General features: G+C 39.9%; 2 protein-coding genes across 2 annotated transcripts; both read right to left on the bottom strand.

Annotated features, from left to right (window-relative positions):
- Positions 1–3,447: 3,447 nt before the first annotated feature.
- On the bottom strand, positions 3,448–6,454 carry mrpl28 (mitochondrial ribosomal protein L28). The gene is made up of 6 exons (XM_034604425.1): positions 6,316–6,454; positions 5,325–5,632; positions 4,672–4,824; positions 4,452–4,586; positions 4,272–4,358; positions 3,448–3,908 (listed from the first exon to the last, which is right to left on the bottom strand). The coding sequence occupies exons 2-6, from the start codon at positions 5,607–5,609 to the stop codon at positions 3,813–3,815; spliced, it is 756 nt and encodes a 251-aa protein (XP_034460316.1). The 5' UTR covers positions 5,610–5,632; positions 6,316–6,454; the 3' UTR covers positions 3,448–3,812.
- Positions 6,455–8,317: 1,863 nt separating this feature from the next.
- On the bottom strand, positions 8,318–14,837 carry LOC117772788 (zinc transporter 1). Its single transcript, XM_034604239.1, has 6 exons — positions 14,720–14,837; positions 13,293–13,940; positions 11,011–11,310; positions 10,331–10,587; positions 9,437–9,624; positions 8,318–8,820 (listed from the first exon to the last, which is right to left on the bottom strand). Exons 2-6 carry the CDS (start codon positions 13,930–13,932, stop codon positions 8,535–8,537), a joined length of 1,671 nt encoding a protein of 556 aa, XP_034460130.1. The 5' UTR covers positions 13,933–13,940; positions 14,720–14,837; the 3' UTR covers positions 8,318–8,534.
- Positions 14,838–20,347: the final 5,510 nt, after the last annotated feature.

Here is a 20,347-nt window from a genome sequence, read left to right on the forward strand (position 1 = left end):
GCAGCCGTGATGTCACCTCTTTCTGATTCCTTTACCCCCCCCTGAAATCACAAATAATTTTGAAATGTGACAGACAAAGCTCACATACTATTCAAAGTGGTGGATGGAGATTTCACATGAATTAATCAGATTTCATACATTTATTTTTATTTCCTTGTGTTTATTTAGCATGCTTATTTATTTATTACTTTGACTGACTGTCTTCTTTGCTGCAGAAAATTAAGGCGTATCATATCTTATCATATCATTTCATATCATATCGTATCGTGTCTTATTATTTCATATCATATTTTATCTTACCTTTTCGTATCTTATCTTATTGTTATGACCTGATTTTACTTTAAAAATGAGCCTGATTATCATTAACTTTTATCCCTCAATTAGCTCAGTGGAGCGAAGTTGAATCAGTCAAATGTTCTTTTGCCAAAACACGAAAAGATTCGTTTTTTAAATTTGGACAACATGGAACATGTGAACCAACTAAAGGGTAATTCCAACCTGTGGTGTACGGTGTGACTTTTTCTCTTCACAGTTGCATGGAATCATTTCTTCTCTGTTGCAAAATTACAACACCCACGGGAGTCCCCGGCCCAGCGAGGGCTCCACAGTGAACCAGAATAGCTCTCTGTAACCACAATGGCAAAACACCAATACAACTGACAGTGATCAGATAGGAAGTGATGAAAGTGAAACCAGGCGCTCCTTTCTTTCCACTACTCATTGACTCCAACAGCATGTGAGGATCTTTGCCGCATTAGGGCAGAAGCATGATTTTATTTCACCACTGTTTGTTTTGATTGTTGTTCTATTCATCGTCCCTAAGAGGAATTAACATTGTTTTCAAAGCTTGTGGAGATGTTACACATTCAACAGCCTTTTGGAAGTCAACACATGGCTTCTCGTGGCTTAAAATTTGTGTCTCATTAATTTTAAGTTATTTTGTTATTACTTGATTTTAATGTTAACGCAGCTGACTCCATCATCTTATCTGTCAAATCATTTTTTACAGTTTTCCTTTTAATCACTTTAGCGCCATCTGGTGGAAATCACAGAAAAAGACCTTACTTCACAGCCTCACTACGGTGGTAAATAATATTCAGCTTGTACTATTTACAATGTGCTATTGTAAAAGTACTCTATTACAAGTAAATACTGTAAGCACACTTTTAAGTACTCATGCATGGAAATGCTCTTGTCATTCTCTTGTGTATACTGTATATATTATGATATAATTATTGCTGTCAAAATATTACTTACAAATTAAACATTTGTCTGTTAAATGTCACATTATCCAGGGGAATAGCTTAGCATTTAGAATGGAGACACTGACCCAACACAGATTTTCAGAGTAAAACCCTTGTGTGAAACATATTTAAATCTATAGATATAACATACTAATTCATGAGCTTCAGATGGGCTGGGTGGCAGATTTTTATTAGCGTTGGACAGATGGGTTAGCTTTGTTTCCAGTCTTTATGCTAAGCTATGCCCAGCTTCATATTAGCCTTGCGAACTTCAATTGAATCAGCCAAAATATCAAACTATTGTTTTGGTTACATCTCACCTCAGGCAATAATACTAATACTATAATTACGATAATTGCTCCTATATATTGATATGTATGTATATATGTGCTTTTTTCAAAGTTATAGATCATGTGTGTGTTTTTGTGTTACAGATTCTGTCAGTACATTTCCATAGATATGTTCCCTGCACTAATAGTTTGTTTTAATGGTGTAGTTCATTTGTGCATCGCTCCAGAGAACGAAGTTGCCCTGTGAACTTCAGGAAGCCATAATGAAATGGGAGAAGTTAAAGCCTCCGGAGCCAGATGATCCCATGTGCTGCTGCGAGTGTGATATCTACCAGTACGGATGCTGCTGTGACTGTGAAGATCTGGACGAGGCCTTCAACAGGTTAGAAGAAGTATGACCTTTAATGAGACACAAAAGGGTCACAAGGTGATTTACAGACATCAAATACAATTTAGATGCAATTCTTAATATCATATTTCAGCCATAATTGTTCCAAAAGCTAAAAAAAGTACTTGTTAGAATAAAACCATGTAAATAACCATGCATGGTGATTATGACAGATGAGTGACAGCATCAGTTGCAGCAGGTCAGTTTACAGCACCACAGGAAACATTGCACATGGGAGATTTTTTGTGAACAAGCTCAGCTAAAATATCCTTTGGGATAATGGGGTCACATATCTCTGAGTCGGTTATTTTGGGCATCAAGGACTCAAAGGTTTTGGAATCCCTGCTTTAGTACAATAAACTTCAGGCCGAGTGAAGAAATGTCCCAGGGCCCCAGATCCTTCTGAGACTTCATGACTTCATGTTGCAATGTATTTAATCATAAATTCATTTTATTTTATCCATTTATTTATCTTTTTACAGTTTATTTAAAACCAAACACGTGTGACATCAATGACCAAGCGCACGTCTCCGCGTTACATGCGTTTTGCGCACTGCGGCAAGGACAAATGCTTCACTTCCTGCGTCCGTCACGTGTTGTCAATCCTTGCCTGCTAATTGCTCATTACGGTCCACGCTATCAATAGCACATCACACTGTGAAAATTGTATGTAAATCAAATGATAGTTGTAAAACAAAGCTTACTTCCTGTTGCCAGTAGGTGGCGCCATCACTATTATTACTTACTGTTCAAGTAGGGGCTCTGATGTAGCGTGAGCAATTTTGTGTCAATTGGACAATGTTACAACTTAATTTTCACACTGATCAGTAGGTGGCGCTATGACCCTGAACTAATATTAATATATGGATGTGTTCAGGTCAGGATTGTGATCATAGGTCAGTAGTTCGGAGCCGGTTGGATAATGCAGAGGGGATTTACAAAGTACTTCCTGTTTCATGGCGAATCAGTAGGTGGCGCTATGACACTGAGGAAATATTGACACATAGAGCTGTTCAGGCTTGGACTCTAATCATGTGACAGAAGTTTGGTAGTGATAGGACTATGCACACTGGAGTTATGACATCGTGTCCTTTGGCAAAGTAAAAATGTGGAATATGGCCAAAATGGCCACTAAATGCAAAATGGCGGGCTTCCTGTTGCGTCTTTCATAATGCACTGAGAGACTTTTTTGTGCATCTGGTCATGATACACCACTGTCCTCATTTTCGTTAGGATCGGTGAAAGCTAACTGAGGGGGTTTTCCGTAGGTGGCGCTGTTGAGCCATTTTGCCACGCCCATTTCAAATTACTCCAGAATACAATTACTTTTTTGGGCTTTTTACTTCCTGCAAAGTTTCATCATTTTTTGAGCATGTCTCGGCCCTGAAAAAGCCCCAAAAGGCAAATAATAATAATAAGAAAAATCCTTACAATTTCAATAGGGCCTCCCACCGTTCGGTGCTCGGGCCCTAATAATCAGTGAAGTGTTCGAACAATTATTGGAGAACAGATGAGCGGAAACAAGTTTTAAGAAAACAGGGATTATATTTATTTTTTCCATATACCATACAAGGCTCTTTATCTCAGCTGGTCCGGGAGGATTTACACTGATTGTGGCTGTTCTCTTTACTCCTGAATGTCTCACTTATGGGTCCTATATACACAAGTGGAAACGGAGAACTGAAACAATAAATAAGCTTTAGTCCAAGGTGGCTGCATCCTTTGAGTTGCTCCGAACGGAAACTGCAGGAAGTCGTCCAGGTCTCCACTCGGAAGGAATAACCATGCGACTCAAAATCCCGCTGCCATCTCGTGAAGCTTGACAGTACAACCTGCTTAATTGATTCAGTCTGAAAAGCTGCTTCTGTCCTGGTCAGACGGTTGCGGTCGTCACTTCTTCTCTATGACGAGTGGCTCTGAGAGATGTTGGAGGCGCAGCTTCTCCACCAGCTCGTCCACACAGGCCTTAAAAAGAGGCTTGGGCTCCTTGACGACAAGAGTCAGAACAAAATGGGGTCAGAACCATTTATAATGTAAATGTTATTATTTCAAAAAATGTAAGCATTTCAGCCTATTGTGACTTTTTCAAGCATTCTTTAGTGGTCTGATTACAGTGGGCTAAATAAGTAATTTATCAAGGAGAAAAGACGGTCAGACAAGGGAATTGGAAGAGTCAGAAATGTAGTCAAATACTGTTTGTCTCTGATAAATGATTTTTGCTCCACTACTTTTTCTATCTATTTATTTCATATAAATATTGTGCACTGCCACAGCAAAGCATTAGCTCAGCTGCTTTGATTCTAGATGCTGACGTGAGATTGAGGCATTTCTGTTTCAAGACTTTGTTACCTTGTGATCCAGCTGCCTCTGTTTCTCCACAGCCTCCTCCAGACTCAGACCCACCCACTCCACCTCCTCCTCTGGCATCTCAAACTGCTGCTCAGACAGAATTACATAACAACGTAAAGGTTAATTGTTACCTCTGTGCCATAAACCACACACAAGTGGATTAAAACACATCCGACTGACCTTGTATTTACTGTAAACCTTCTCTCTTTTGACAGGGTCATTGGGGTAAAGCTCTGTGTTTCTGCGCACCAGGCGAAGCAACATTGCTCTCTTCAGGTCCATTCCTACTTTGGAGTTCAGGTCTTCCTTTGGTGTCTAAATGAGACAGACATAGGAGTCACATAAAAAGCTCGACAAAAAATATGACATATTCTTTTATTCAGAGGTACTGTTCTCTTACTCTGAGAATATAAAAGTCCAGGCCATAGACAGCATCTATGAGGTTTAGAGTGCGAGGTGTGACGGTGATGGTGAATGTGTGATCCAGGATTTCGCTGTACAACTCTCTTTTGAACAGCTGTGGTTTCCAGGTTTTCTTCAGACGATTGGACATCTACAGGAAGAGATGATTCAGAGAAGTAAATTCAGTGTGATGGTTTAATGTCTGCAGCTTCATGTGTCAAATAACTGCAGCTTTGTGCAGGAAATAAAAGATAAATTCTTCTCACTTCTCGTTTTCGATCCAGATAATAACTGTAATTTGTAACTGATATAAAAAAAATAGAATAATTAAATAAAGATTAATTTTGAGAACGTATTTCTTTGGAGATATAAGTAGCAATAAAGTCTTAAATTGAAAAATATTACAATGCTCAGTCATTTTGGTTCAAATATTGAAACAATATTATTATTAAAACTTAAAATTAAGACTAACTATTAATGTTAATGTTGAATGAACTGCAGATTATTTTCTTGATTAGTTGATTAATCTTTTGCTCTATAAATAGTCTAAAAATAGGAAAATAAAATGTTATATTACAGTTATCATTTACCAACAGAAGTCAGAAATTCAGTGAACTATTATATATGACAAAGAAAAGCATCACATCTCACTTTGTCATTGTTGGCGTATCTGAAACCACTTATCCAGCCCTCCCCTCCCCACAGGCCGTCCTGGGCTTCTGGGGGGTAGTAGATGGGGATCGGGACGTCCTGCACCCGTTCCTTGTGCCCAGTGACTGGGTTGGCTCGGTACTGAACTCCCAGTGGTCTCCAGTGGACAGGGGTGGGCTCCTTCTTCTCCAGGGACTTCAGGTAGTGTTTAGGGAGACGAGCATAGATGCCCTGCGTCATTTTCAGAGCTTCCCACATTTTGGGAGGGTATTTGTGAAGAGGCATGATGGGCTCTTTTAAAGTAAAACCTGGAAGACACAAGAACGAGAGGATGAAACGTATAGTCACTTAGTAGGTGTAGTAAACTGTAATCAGGTGCTGGCCAAATGTAGGCGATGCAAAAACTAAAATAAAAAGTTTCTACAGATCAAAACTTTGCTCCAGATCAATTTTAAATGAATTAAAACACTGTCTGTTAATGGAAAAGCAGGCAACAACCACGGAAACTTAATTCAGACCTTTGTTTACTTTACCAAACTTCATACACTAGACAAGATAATTGTGCTTATATGAATTCTCATTTTAATAAGCTCATGTGCAAAGCAATACTTCTGGTCACTATCTTAGATAAAGAAAAAATACCTTAAACTTTTCAAATGTGGACTATTTTACCTGGGATGGTGCAAAGGTTGTTAAAAGCATCTGAATATTAGTTTTAACAGTATTTGTGAAACCTGTATTCTGTCTGTGTTGAGGCACAACTTTGAAACAAACCATTAAGCTGCAGATTATTAGTCTCTCTGGTGGTTGCTTTGTCTTAATGGTATTTATAATAATAATTCAAAGAAACTCACAGGAGAGCAACTTCCATGTTAGCAAGATGCTAACGGGCACAGGCCACCAACACAGATGTGACTGAGTCTATTTAACCAAACAATGTCTCCGCGAGTATGATCCAACATTAGGGAATAATTCAGAAAGTCAGTCTTACCTGGTGATGAGAAAACAGAAACATACACTAAACACAAAACACGTTTTTATTCCTCGTTATCTCACAAGGACACAACATGAGAGTTCCGGTCCTCACTGATGGGCACGTCTTCAACAACGAGGGACGTGATTGGATGTCAGACCGGATATTGTCGCAGTTGATTGGCTTACGCTGTTGTCAATCAAGCTTTTCTTGTACTTCCGGGATTGCCGGATGTAGATTCGCAGGCCGGTCAAATTTTATTTATTGTATTTTATTTTTATTTATTTTACACACAATTGTGTTAATAACTACGAGTTGAATTTATATATAAAAAACAGCACAATACAACACAGTTATTTTCTGACAACATAAAAAACCCACTTCACCACTCAAAGTTTATACATTTCTTCTTCTTGTCTTTGGATATTATTAAGATTTCATGCATTGATTATTTTGATTCTACTAGCTAAAAGCAACATTTTAATTTCTGTCCAAGTAGAAATACTTGACAACAACAACAAAAAAAGAAGAAAAGTAACAGAAATAACCAATGTACATTTATTATTAATCCCAATATCACCGCAAAACAACTAATTTCATCAGTATAAGACATTTAGACATATCCGGGCTGACTTTCCTGGAAAGGAATTCTGATCAAATTTTAGATGTGACGATGGGATGTTTTATTGTGAAAGGCTAAGGCAGCGTAGACAGGAAGTGGAGTCCTCTCGTTCATATGAATCCGGAGAGTTTTAGTCAAAATAAGAGAAACACGAATCTAACCTAATCCGTTAGTGTGGCTCCACCGCCCGAAAGGTGGAATTGAACCACTCTGCCGCTAAGCAGCTACAGGTTTGAAGCCTGCACCCCGGACCACCGAGGCTCATCCGGGCACTTACAATAAGCTCCACGGGAACTATAAATAGGTTGAAAAAAGCAACACTTGTTTAACCTACGGTGTCAACAACGACGACCACCATGAGTTTGTATTTATCAAATAAAGATTATTTACACAGTGTTTATCCACAGGCCGGCTGGTAAGTGGCTGGCTGAAACAATCTGTGTGTCAAATATACACAAAATAAGCACAGACATGTCGGACTGTGTAGTTTTATTCAAAGCAGACGCTGTGTGATTGGCTGTATGGGGGGAAATAAGGAGGAGCATGGCCGCCTCACCTCAGGTAGGAGATACAGTCAGATTATAATCAAACACGTTTCCATAGTTGCATGGTTTAGTATTAGTAATGGAGTTTATTGTTCGCACTGATCCATCATTATTGTTTTTGTTTACAGTCAATGGTGCAGGTACTATCTACATCAACAGTGGAAGTGCTAATTCCACACTGTAAAAATATGAAAATGTTACCACCTAGAAATATAAAACATGATCAGATAAATGTACTTAAACTTTCAATAGTGAAAGTACTCACTACAGAACATGTCAATTGTACCATTAGATTATTACTGTGCATTAATTTGATGCAGGTGTAGTGAGGTTTGACAAATATGAATATTTGAACTATACTTCGTTGTGAATTTATCTGGCCAATATCGTCTCAATTCATTCATCGATTGATTAGTTTGTAAAACATCACAAATAACTTTAAACCTTTTCCTCTGTTTTTGGTCAAATCCATAGTCAAAACCTCAAAGTTATTCAGTTCGTATAATTTAAAAGAAGGAAAAGCAGATTCGCCTCCTTTTTAGGAAGCTGGAAATGTGAACATGTTTTTCACATGAAGAAAATTTCTCAACTAATAAGCTGTAAATAATATAGTTTGACATTTTCTGTTAAATTGAATAACTATTAAACTGACTCCTCATTTCTGCTCTAATGTTATATACTATTGGTAAATTAGATTACATGATAGTTTATAAGTCTTCATATCATTAAAATAACTGGGTGTATATTGAACAACTTATCCATATGCATTTATTTCTCACTTTCTTTTTGCTATGACATTTCAGTTTTGCTTTGTGGGTTCAAAAATATCTCTATGGTTTTATAATGAAAAGAAACACTTTAGTATCATTCATTTTATTTCCGTACAAGAGAACACAAACGTTCAAGTTACAAATGAGGGAACGTATATTACTCTATTTTAACACAATTTCACTTGATATGATATAAATCTTTGGTTTAGCACCATGTTAATGTAATAAAAACAACATCATACATTTTAACATTTTGAATTAGCTGGCAGTGGGTTTTTTTCACTCTCTCTTAGGTTGAAACTAATACGAGTTGAAGGTGTTCTCTATGACGAGTGTCTGAGGCCCTTCCTTCGTTCCTCCAGCTGGTGGCGCCAGCGCACTGCTGGTCTCCTCTTCCAGGAGAGAGCAGCACATGTTCTTAGAACAGGCCTTTCCACAGGCCAGGCTGCAGGGAGGGGGCGGAGGCAGGGAGGGGGCGCTCCCTTCACCTCCTGCAGAGCATGAAGCAAACTCAGGCTGCACCGTGCAGCAGCTCACTCCCACACTCTGCAGCACCTTGGTGACGGCCAACATCAGATCAGCACACCTGGGGAAATGTGAAGGATTCTGCGTTAACCAATACACCGTCAGTCATCTCCCCCAAAAGCTGCAAAATAATAGTCAATATGAGTGTGATTATCTGTCTGCGTTTGTCAGCCCTGGGATAAACCTGTCTGGGGTTCAACTGTCACCCAGTGGGAGCTGGGACCAGCTGTGACAGTACACAGGATAAATGGTCACACATGATAAAGGACTGATGGATGATGACGCTTCTGGTCTCTACAACTTGATCAAATCCACCAATGTACATTTTACAGCTTAAAGGCCACCATGTCTTTGAACATGCTGTAGTGAGTTTGTTGTTTTTCTTGTTGTCATGAGATCAGAGGTTTATGAAATAACAAGAAAATGATTCTTTGTTAAAATGATCAAGTGTCTATTGATGACAAGTAAAATCTGTCATTCTAAAGTGAAGGTAATATGAAAAGGGTTTAGGGTGAGTCCAAAAATGACAGTTGCTCAAACCTTGCTTCAGTGGCCTCCAGAAAAAAACAGCCAGGTGGACAACAAACAAACATGAATAGCTTTGATGTATCTTCTAAGGTCTCTTGAAATCCCCCAAATCTAAAAAACATATTGATTGTGAAACTTTTCCCGTTCACCTGTGCGCTGGAAACCCGGCATGGCACCGCACGTGGACAGAGGCCACTGTGAAGGATTCGTTTAACTGCCAGACGTGGAGGTCGTGCACAGCCTGCACTCCGTGGACGCCTGCAATCCTTTCTCCAAGATCAGACACACAAAGGTGTGGAGGTGGGGCCTGCAGCAGCAACAGCCCGTACCTGTGCACCTGGAGGCAAGATGGGTCAGTGAAGTATGGGCAGCCATGAGTCTTGTTCTCCCAGCTGCTCAAAGCGCCACAGGTATTATAAAAGCTGTTGCAATGTGCTGAGAGTAGCCATGTACTATATGGAGATGGTCCTTTGTGTAAATGCCTGTGGCGATTGCAACTGTGCCATCATAAGCAGCATTTAATTTACTATAATTACATGAGAAGGGGTTAAACAATTGAACACTTAACTTTCATCATCATTTTAAAAACTGAAACATAACTTTATAGTAGTTTGTAGTAATGGATGTAAAGGCGCACCCCCTCGTCCCACTGTAACTCAGACGTTTGATTGCCCAGCAACGACAATAATGTCAAGAAACACCTTCAAAATATTACGATTGTATGAATATTTAAGTTACTGTGTCTTTAAAAACTTCTCACATTTGTAAATATATCACAATTCTGAAAAGAGAGCACATTACAAATAAATATCAACATTGCCAACCTAATCTTCCTGCCTTGTAAAACATTAATAATGGTATTAAAACCCTGCAATAATGAAGTACTAAGTAGTTTAAACTGCCATCTGAAGCGTTTCCAAATATTCCACAACTGGAATTTTCTAGATGGCTTAGAATTAGTGGGTTGAACTTACTAACTTGGTCTGGACAGGAGCTTCATCATCATTTGAACTAAATACTATGACATAAACACAGAGGCTGACCTGGGGCATGGCTGTGGCGATCAGAATGCCCACAGCCAGCAGGGAGAGAACAGGATCCAGGTAAGGCAGGAGGCCGCAGGCTCCGGAGCCGTGCAGGCACTGTGGGGTGAGCAGCAGCACCAGCACGCTGTCGATCAGAGCCAGGAGGGGAGAGAAAAGGCCCCGAACGACCAGGAGGGGCGACAGCCGGCAGAGCGGCCGCTGGCTGCTCGGTGCGGAGCTCTCACTGGGATGTGAAGACTTCCAGACTGGAACATCTGAAATGGAAACAAATATGAAAGATAGCTTTCATTAATATATTTACACAATCAGAGCTTAAAAATTATCAAAAACAAAAGACAAGATATTTCACGTGATTTTCTGGAAACAAGTTGAATCAGTATTTTCCACATTGTGCTCTGATGTACTACAGATACTTTATGTACCAGAGCCACTTTATAATATTAATAAGGTATGTTTGATATTCATATATATGAGGGCTGTCTGTGAGCACGCAAAAGTCTGAATCAGTTGTTCCAGATATTTTCTGGAACTTTTCCTGCCAGAAAAATGTCTGGATATTGTGAAATATGTGAAAGTTCATGTCTGAAGATGGTTTTGTATTTATTTTGACTAAAAATGAATCAATTCAATCAATTCTAAGATGTCAAAGGGGACAGAACAAGAAGCTAAACTCTCACCAAGATGTCCCATGCTGTTATTGTCTTTAGACGTCTCTGTGATGTCTTTTGAAAGACTCTCAACCTTGCAAGCCTTCAGATCTGCAGAACCACTCTCACTGTCTTGTGGAGCTGCTGCATGCAGGTGGACTTCTGGCTGTGGGGTTTGAGAGTCTGCTTCAGGGACGCTGGAGGCTCCTGGGTTACAGAGGACAAGCGCCCCATTGCAGAGCGAGTCGTCCGCAGCAGACTGGACTTTGACAACATCATCCAGGACTCGCCCCGGCACAGCCAGGCCTTTGGATTCTTCTGCAGCCAAGACTGTGGGAATCAAACAAGAGGAATGAAAAACAAACATGTTTGATGCACCTTACAGCTGGATACACAGTAAGAAGCTGCTTTAAAGAAAAGCCTTCACACTGACCCACTACAAACTCCAGTCAACTCCAGTCATCGTGATTTCAGTGTCGGTGAAATCACAACAAGTTAAGAATATCTCTGATTAGACTGATCATCTATTATCACATGTTCCCATTCCAGTCCATCTGGCTTCAGGATCAACACCATTGTCATGTGTGTTTTTTAGCCTAAACCATAGATAGACTGTGTATAAAGATGACTGCTCCCTAAAGTTTAACCAAAGCGTCTCAATCTACAGCAAACGATAAACATTGTGTGTTATAAACAGTGACATGTGAGACAACTCTGCAACTACATGATGCATTTTGAGTCAACAACGTCGTCTATGGGCCAGAACTTCGTTCAACTCTCACATGGATCGGTTGATTTGCATCAGCCAGAATGTGCCACAACTATCAAATGAACATTATTAGTCATGGGGCAGTTAGCAAATATTACTGTATAAATATTACAGTTAGCAAATATTACAAATATTAATAAACAAATGAATTCCCTGAACGTTGCTTGCAATTAAAACGTTGTCACCTTGGTTGACGTCTTCACTTTAAATTGTTGTATAATTTGCGTTTTTTCATGAGCTTGGTTAATCAGGAGGTCAGGTGATGTTTTTTACCAGGAAGACAAACCCAGATATGCCCTGACCTACTCGGCCTTGGATTGGCTTACTATGATATTGGTATCCTAACTAACCAATCAGAGGCAGAGAAAAGGTGGGTGTGGCTGTCCTTGGTGGATTTAGAAGTAGGTAGATGCTATGCTTTTTGAAAAATAAGTGGGTACAGGTCGTATACCTGTGTATACCCTGCACTACACCACTGGCCACAATACAAGTTATATATCCCGCCTCCTCCGTTTGTGGATGGGACATGGACCAAATTAAAAAGTCAAAGTACTCTTATAACAGCGATGTATTTTCAAGTGGTAATTTCTATGATTAGTTTGTTTTTAATTATTTATTTGATGCTATAAAAATGGAGTGAAAGGTCACGATTGACAGCTGAGACTGAGCACTTCTGTGGTTCCATCCCCCGATCACTACTGTATGCTGTGGTTGTTGTATATACTGTTATTATACTGATATTTTGGCTTCACTTTTGGATGGTGGGGGAAAGTAGAGACATGTCGTCCATCTGATGTCTACGCTGTAAAGGTCGTCAGCTCTTATCACCACAAACTCTCTTAACATCTCGTCGGTGTCTTCTACGTGTGTGGCTTCGCCTTTTCACCGTGAGATATTTGTTTTCTTTTTGTTATTTCATTTTTGCATCTGTCGTGCGTTGGAAGCATCATCAACCCCAGAGTTTCCATGACGGGCCGTGAAAAATTATTCTCGCCGCTGTTTCAGGATCAGAGCAGAAGCAGCGGTTGGTTTGTACCGTGTCAGAGAATATTTACCCAATACAACACAAAGCTAAAAGCTCATCATAACCACCTCATCCTGTTTAATCAGCTGGTTACATATTTCCTGTGGCCAATGTTTTATATTCATCTTTGTTAACAGAGCCAGGGAGTTTTATTTGATTTGTTTTGTCAAGGATCAAGGATATTTTAATATTTTAAAATCTAATTCAAATGTCCGACTGAATATTCTTAAGAATGAAGTTACTTATTCTTGGAAAGGTTGTACTTGCATGATTATGTCATTATATCAGTGGTATGAAAACGAAAATGTTGACAATAATATAATTGTCAAATCATTAATCCCAATCACTTCTGGGACAATAGATCTTCCAACAAAATGTGTTATCGTGACAGGTCTATACCTTAATAATTCTAATCATGCACCAAGTTAGAGGTTTCTTTGCACAGTTACACATGTCTAAGCAAAATTGGTATTGTACAATGAAAATAAAAAGTAGATACTAATCTGTAGGTGATGTTACCTTTGTGGTTCACTTCAAATTGAGATTCGGCCTCTGAGTGCCTGGTGGCTCCGGCCCGCTCCTCCTGCAGTTTAACCCAGTTCACACTGAGCACCAGGATCTTATAGAGCAGACTGAGAGCTGCGACCACCACAACCAGCTGGAGGTTCTGCGCTGGGTGTGGATCAATGGTAAAACTGAGGATTTTCAGTGAGTATGAGATACTCAGTAAAGCCAGGAGGAGACTGGACAGGAAATCCCCCACAGGCTGGAACCTGCTGTCGGCGAAGGAGACGCTGCAGTCGAGAGCTGGAGGAGAGGTTGTGGGCGAGCAGGGTTGATTGGAGTTAAACTGGGGAGCTGCTTCATGGTTAGGCTGAGCACTGGCATTGGATGACCCACAGGCGCCATGTAGCGATTCAGTGGATGATTCTGCAGGCAGGGGGGGAGAAGGTGTTTCTGAGGAGGAGGCCTGTGGAGACGCCAGGGAGTCCACAGAGGAGGGAGCAGTTTGAGGATGAAGAACCATGTGCATGAGGATAAAGAACGTGTGGAAAGCGTCCACCAGGGTGATGATGGACTTGCACAGCTGACTCATGATGACCTCGATCCCCAGCAGCAGGATGGCAACTCCCAGCATGCACCAGTGGAGTGTCCTCATACCTGCAACTGAGAGTATAAGACCATAGAATGTAAATGAAGATGGGTGACATGACAAAGCTGGCTGCAGTGTAGGTCACAAATCCACCTCCTCCATGTTAATGGATGGGACATGGGCCAAAAAAACCACACACCATTATTGATGGACAACTCTAGCAGTTAGCATGACTGAACTGGTGTCGGAATTAAATAAACAAGTTAAAATGTGTTAATAAGTGAGATTAGTTAATAAAGCTATTTATTTTCAACTCATGCCACGTACTGCATATTTGTGTATCAGGACTTGTGTAATCTGTATGTGATGTTACCTTTAGAAAATTTCAACCTATTACATTTTACAGTGTACATTTGAATGAAAATTGTGTATTTTCCACCACTGATCTTAACGTTCATTTAAAATTCCAATTGTACAATTATGAGGTTGCTTGTATTTTACTTGAAGGTTTCTGTTTTCTGTTACCAAACCTCTAGCCCACAACAATTCATTTATTTTATGAACATAACACAATCTATAATCAACAAAAACATCATTATTTTATATTACATATTAGGTTTAGATAAGAAATGTACATTTTTAGAAAAATTCTGCAGAACATAAAATAGTTAAAAATTTTACCTAAATCTTCCAGATTAATGATATTTACATTTCAATAATTATTATGATAGACATTATTCTAAACACTGATAATTCTGCTTGATGGCTACTTTTGGTACTTTAAGTATATCACGATGCAAAGTATTTAGACAAATGTACACAGTCTACGTTTCCTTTCCTAAAGTGTAGTTACCCCAGGAGAGCGGACGACCCTCGGCCAGAATTCAAAAGCAAGTGAGGCCCTTGGATGTGATCTCTGCGGCGAAATCTGAAAAATGTCACCTTGTTCTACATCTCTCCCACCACACTCCTCCTCTGCTCTAATCGCAGTCATGTGAGCTGGAGAGGGGGTGGGTGGAAACATCCTCTCCTCAGTTATCCCTGTTTGCATTCCCCCCTCGGCTCCACGGTGGGAGCGAATGCCTTCACCGGAGGATCACACAGCCCACCCACCCTCCGTACACTCTGCAGATTGAGTGAAGCTAATTTGCACTAATTAAATCCCCATTGTGTTGTCAGGATTACATCATAACGTGAGACCCTCTCGGCTTTATTAACCCTCGAAGCCTCCAGAGCTCTACCTGCTTTTCCTAGAAACCCCCAGCTCATATAAAATAAATAGCGGAGCCGTGAGTTCCCGGTCGTTCCAAACTGTATGAAAGTTATTGGACATTTCTAATTACACAGTAGGAGAAAAGCCCACCATCAAGTTTGATCTGTTCACTGTTAAATACTCTAATATCCCCACAGTTATGTTTAATCATTGGAATATTTGCAGTTTGTGTGGATATCAGTGAATTCATGTTTTTAAGAATTTCTGCATTTCTTCTGTTTCCTCTGTAGAACCTAAAAACTAAATCATAAACTTCTGATATTGTCCTCCACCAGATCCCTCTACCTCTACTGGACAAAGCTGACTAAGAAGAGAAACATGCAGCTTCAAGATGTCATAAAGTAATAAATAATAAATATACTGACCCTAAAGCAAGCCAACGTCTTTTTGTGCTGATCCGAAGTCAAGGTGACCCCAAGGTGGAAATGACAAATCTTGAAATATATACATTTGATAAAATTAGCCACCGTGAGTTTCATGAAAGCATAAACTTAACCTCACAAACTATTTGCGTGCACCTTTGCTAAGAAGAGGCTTTTTGTCTGCTGCATGTTGCCCGTTTGCAGCACATCGACACCTGCATTGGCTCTTATCACCACAAACTCTCTTGACATCTTTGTCTGTGTTTTCTACGTGTGTGGCTCTGCTCGCTCTCCTGCTGTGTTCTCACATTCGACTCCCCCTGACTTTCCGAGGACTTAATACTAGGGGAGAAAAGTCAGCAGAAACTCCGGACATTTAAGTTCACACATCCACCTGGAGTTCCTCTGGAGGATCTCTGAAGTTCAGTGCATGTCTGAAAGCAGATATAGAGATAAAATAAAAAGAAAGAGGCTGCATTCCTCCTATTGCAAGTCAGTGAACCATCAAATAATGTTGAAGCTGCTGTTTAGTTCGTTAAAAAGTTTGATATTGCCTCTTAAAAACCATCTGTAACCAACAAGAGGATAATCCAACCACCACAAAGTTAATTTCCTACACTAGTCACACCAGAATAAACTCTTTGTAGGAGGAACAATGTGATATTCATTCTTCCAAGTTACACAGTCTTTTTCAAGGAATATTTCAAATGTAATTTTCCTCATTCATTGCCACAGTGATATTGAACTTGGCAGCCGCATTATGTCTTTTGCATTTACTGGCCCTGTCAGGTTCTGTTGAAGTGGAGCATCCTCTGATGGTGAGTCCCATGAGGGTCTATTGCAGTCCACTGGACTGCGAACCAACAGGCCAGATAAAGGCTGACACCACGGATAAATTCCTACTGTTCTCCCAGCATGCCAGCACATTCCTGAGGCACGGCTAAGCCCGAGGAAAGACCCAGCGAGGAAGCATTTGATGACTTACCACTGTCCCTGCACAGAAAGAGACGCTGCAGCGGCCTGCGTCCACCTTGAGCGTCAAAAAGGCTCTTTCAGTTCACCCTGCTCCGTCTGTCAGTCAGCTGAGGAACTTAAACTGGTTCATTGTCTGATGTCTGCGGATCCAACAAAACACTCTGACAGAAAACGTCCCATTGATGCTCAGCTGTTAACCCTGAGGTGCACAATCACATGTTTCAACGTAGACAGAGGCAGCAGTTCAGGAGAATTTCTGCCAACAGAAAACAGGAGGTCAACAGATCATAAGGAAATATTTAACTTTCAACCAGTTTTGCATGTTTCTGTCCAAACAGCGAATCCAGACGGATCAGAAAGTCTTTAAAAGCCTCACTGAATGACAGAACATGACACTCACTGTATGGAGGCTTCAAATATGTTTCATGACAGGAATGATTTCACTCTCTTTGTTAAGAGACAGATGTTTTTTCGTTTTGTGAATTAGCTTTATAAACCAAATAAAATGAAAAAATTATAAAAAGCGAAAGGTTGAAGAGAACTAGACAAAGAAAGTTAAATCTTCTGTGGTATTGATATCGACAGGTTTGTTTTAGAGACAAATGCGATAGAAAGGAGAGGAGGGACATGAATGCATATCTGCGACCAGTAGATCATTCACTGTGGGGTTGAAATGTAAAAACACTTACAAGGCAGGAATCGTATACACTGTTAAAAACAATACATTCTCTATCCTGTCCTGTACAGGATAGAGAATGTATTGTGGTTATATCTATTCAGGCCAGTGGTTCCCCTGTGGGAGGGGGGGGGGGGGAGGACCCTTTAAAGGGGCTGCAGGATATTTGTAATGCATGTGATATTTATGAAATATTCTTGCAGAGTGAGATGAGAAGATCCAACATGTGATACCACTCTCATGTCCGAGCCCTAAAGATGAAGGAATAAGGGTGGAGCTTCATATTTAGCTACATCTGCTGATTAGCATCTCAGATTAGCATCAGACTGGACTCATTGCTCACAGGCTGCACCACATTTCACAATCTGCATAGATATTATTTCCCTATTTAAAAAAAAAATCAAGATTCATAGTTCATTTTCTGAAAAAACTGCGAAAATGTAATAAAGAAGCTCCATCTCGCTACGTGAAAGAATGATAACAATCTTTGGATCTGTTGTCTGATCAGATCACATTTCGTGGGTTCTTCCCTGACGCACACTTCATCCTGTCATTGAGTTTCACGTTGAACCATCCAGTATTTTCTCCTTGGTGGAGGGAACCAGCATCGCTCGCCCCCAAGGTGAAAAAGAAAAGCTCCACTATTCACACATTAGATCTTGCTTGGCCAAAACTCCCATGTTAAAAAACTAAGTTGTGGTTTAATTGTTTGTTTTTAAACTGGAGGCAGCGACTTCTCTAACCAAAGTGTTCTTGATGTGAGAAGAACACTACAAAAGTAAATAACAAAAACAAATTATCAGCAAATATTTGATCTTGACAGTTTGGTTCTCGCAGCACACAGCAGATGTTGCTTCATAAGCATCATTAGAGACAAAAGGCTTCTTATTCAGGCTTCTCATTCAGTTTTAGTGTGAAAAACAAAGGAGCCTGTTCCACGTTTGGCCCATTTCACTGCTCAGGATCATGTAAAGTGTTGAAAGGTCATTTTAAATCACGTTTTAATCACTTTCTCACAGCCTCCTGTAGTAGTGGAGCATTGTGGAGCAGGGATGGATTAGTGCAGTCTGGAATTCCTTCAGAGGAGAATTACAGTGAGATGTACAGAGCGGAGCTCCCACCCTCGGCCCCCCGCCACCGCTACACACCCTGCAGACCCAGGAGACGTGAACCCCCTCACCCCGCACCACCCATGTCACGCCAGCGACAGAGGGAGGTTCCAGGAAAACCTCTCCCTCCAGATTCAGTCTACAGTGTTTCTGGCTTTTGGCTCCATCAACTGAGGCAACGTCTTTTCGTGAGCAGTCTTGCCTTCATTTTTTAAATAATTTTTAAAAGGAATGAAACCTGCGATTAAAAAAAAAAATCACAAGATACGAAGGAAGTAGTAGAGGGATGTGTGAACGATTCACATAATGTTGTTTTAGTTTCCCTCATCCTGTTAAAATGTGCACACTATAGGTTGAGAACATCTTTATGGAAAGAAGTTGCTTTTAAAAAAATGACATGCAACTTTATTTCCTAACTCATTTTAGCAGTGGGTCTGTTCCAACACTTCACTCACACTAAAGTATCTCAACAACTATCAATGGGATGAAATTACACAGAAGTTCATTGTGAAATCCTGAGGATCTTTGGGATCCCCTGATTTGTGCTCTTGCGCCACCTGCCTGTGAACATTTGCAGTTGTCTTGTAAAATATCTCAACAGCTAAAATGAATGTATTGCCATGACATTCATGCCCTCGTCAGAATGAATGACAATAAGATCTAGTGCCATCATCAGGGTAAATTTTAATTCATCTATGACCAAATAGAGCATTATTTGTACTTTGTGATAATTAGCAATGTTAGCTTATTATATAGTTATTACTTATAGTCTGTGAGAAGGAAGCCAGTAGGTCACTGAATGTTCTTTATAAAGTTCATTGCTGAACCCATCTGACTATGGGGCTTTGTCATTTGTCAGAGATTTGATTGTTTCTGTAATTTCATGTTATCTCTGCTAAGTAGTCACGATCAGTTTGGCTTCAAGTTGGAAGTTTGCACTCGTGCAGCAATGTTTGCATATCCCCTGGTGTTGCCCTCATTTGAGATGTGTGCAATCTCTCATAAAGCTGTTGGAAACTTTTATTCATATCTTTATGGGAGGTTAAAGGTTCCCCTGTATCTGATTTAATTCTGTGGGTTGGACACTTATACTCGAATTTGAACGGCTGTCTTGCGAGCAGCTTATGTGGTTTGTTGCTAAACTCATATACTTCTGCTTCGTGTACACAGAGGCTTTATCAATTCTTGCTGAAAATATTTTATTGAGTTTGAATTTAAGTGTTAAAATCAGATTAATATATTCAGAAAACACAGTCAGTAAAGAGCTGTCTCAAACCTCCAACTTCTCTGTTGTCGAGGGATTTCACGTAGTTTCAAAGTAAATGTACTGTAACTGAGCAATGATCGGAGAGAATAATGTAAGGTTACTGATCATTGGTAGAATATGGCAGCAGTTTGCCATTAACCAAAATATAGGCTATTCCATTATAGATATTATGGGGATGAGAATAATTTGTAACTCCCTCCCAATTGATTTGAAATCATGACGTGATAAACCAGTGAGTTACAGTAGCTCAGAAAACATAAGACACAAACTTTAACAGCCTGAACGTCAGAACTGTCACGAATTTCTGTAAGAAACTGTTCGATTTGGATGAGATTTAGTTACAAGAACTTTAAATTTAAATTAAATTCTTATGATCTGATTATGAAAAAGATATGTGAGCAAATAAAGCAACAACATGGAACTGAGGAGACAGTTGACTTCCATCACCCCCCACCTAAGAATTGAATGAACAAACAAGAATGACACTCAGAGTGCAGACCTCCACCAAGACCAACAGTCCCCTTACGAAACCACATTTTAATTAACTAGATCCAGATTTTTCTTTAGATCTCCACCATATTACACAAACACTCTTAAATATCAGTTTTCTAAACATGCCTGATGTTTTTTTTATCAAGATCCATAATATTACTTCTCTGAGAAAATCAAGGAATATGTTAAAAAATGCTTGATCCCGCTATGTTAAAGAAAGTGAAAAGAAGAATTCCTGGATCTGCACCAAAATGAATCGGCTTCTTCCCAAAACCATATCACATCCGTCCACCATGTTTCATGAATATCCATTCAGTTGTTTTCGTG

Source organism: Hippoglossus hippoglossus, chromosome 13, assembly GCF_009819705.1.
Source record: "Hippoglossus hippoglossus isolate fHipHip1 chromosome 13, fHipHip1.pri, whole genome shotgun sequence".
Lineage (NCBI taxonomy): Eukaryota > Metazoa > Chordata > Actinopteri > Pleuronectiformes > Pleuronectidae > Hippoglossus > Hippoglossus hippoglossus.

What these genes read in the sequence shown, in the direction of transcription:
- LOC117772788 (XM_034604239.1), bottom strand. Translation starts at nt 13,932, where the DNA reads ATGAGGACACTCCACTGGTGCATGCTGGGAGTTGCCATCCTGCTGCTG. An exon ending in ATTTGAAGTGAACCACAAAG is followed by an intron (nt 11,311 to 13,292) that starts GTAACATCACCT and finishes TGATTCCCACAG; the next exon opens with TCTTGGCTGCAGAAGAATCC. An exon ending in GCCGGGTTTCCAGCGCACAG is followed by an intron (nt 8,821 to 9,436) that starts GTGAACGGGAAA and finishes ACATTTCCCCAG; the next exon opens with GTGTGCTGATCTGATGTTGG.
- mrpl28 (XM_034604425.1), bottom strand. Translation starts at nt 5,609, where the DNA reads ATGCCTCTTCACAAATACCCTCCCAAAATGTGGGAAGCTCTGAAAATG. An exon ending in TGGACTTTTATATTCTCAGA is followed by an intron (nt 4,587 to 4,671) that starts GTAAGAGAACAG and finishes TGTCTCATTTAG; the next exon opens with ACACCAAAGGAAGACCTGAA. An exon ending in AGGTTTACAGTAAATACAAG is followed by an intron (nt 4,359 to 4,451) that starts GTCAGTCGGATG and finishes CTGTCTGAGCAG; the next exon opens with CAGTTTGAGATGCCAGAGGA.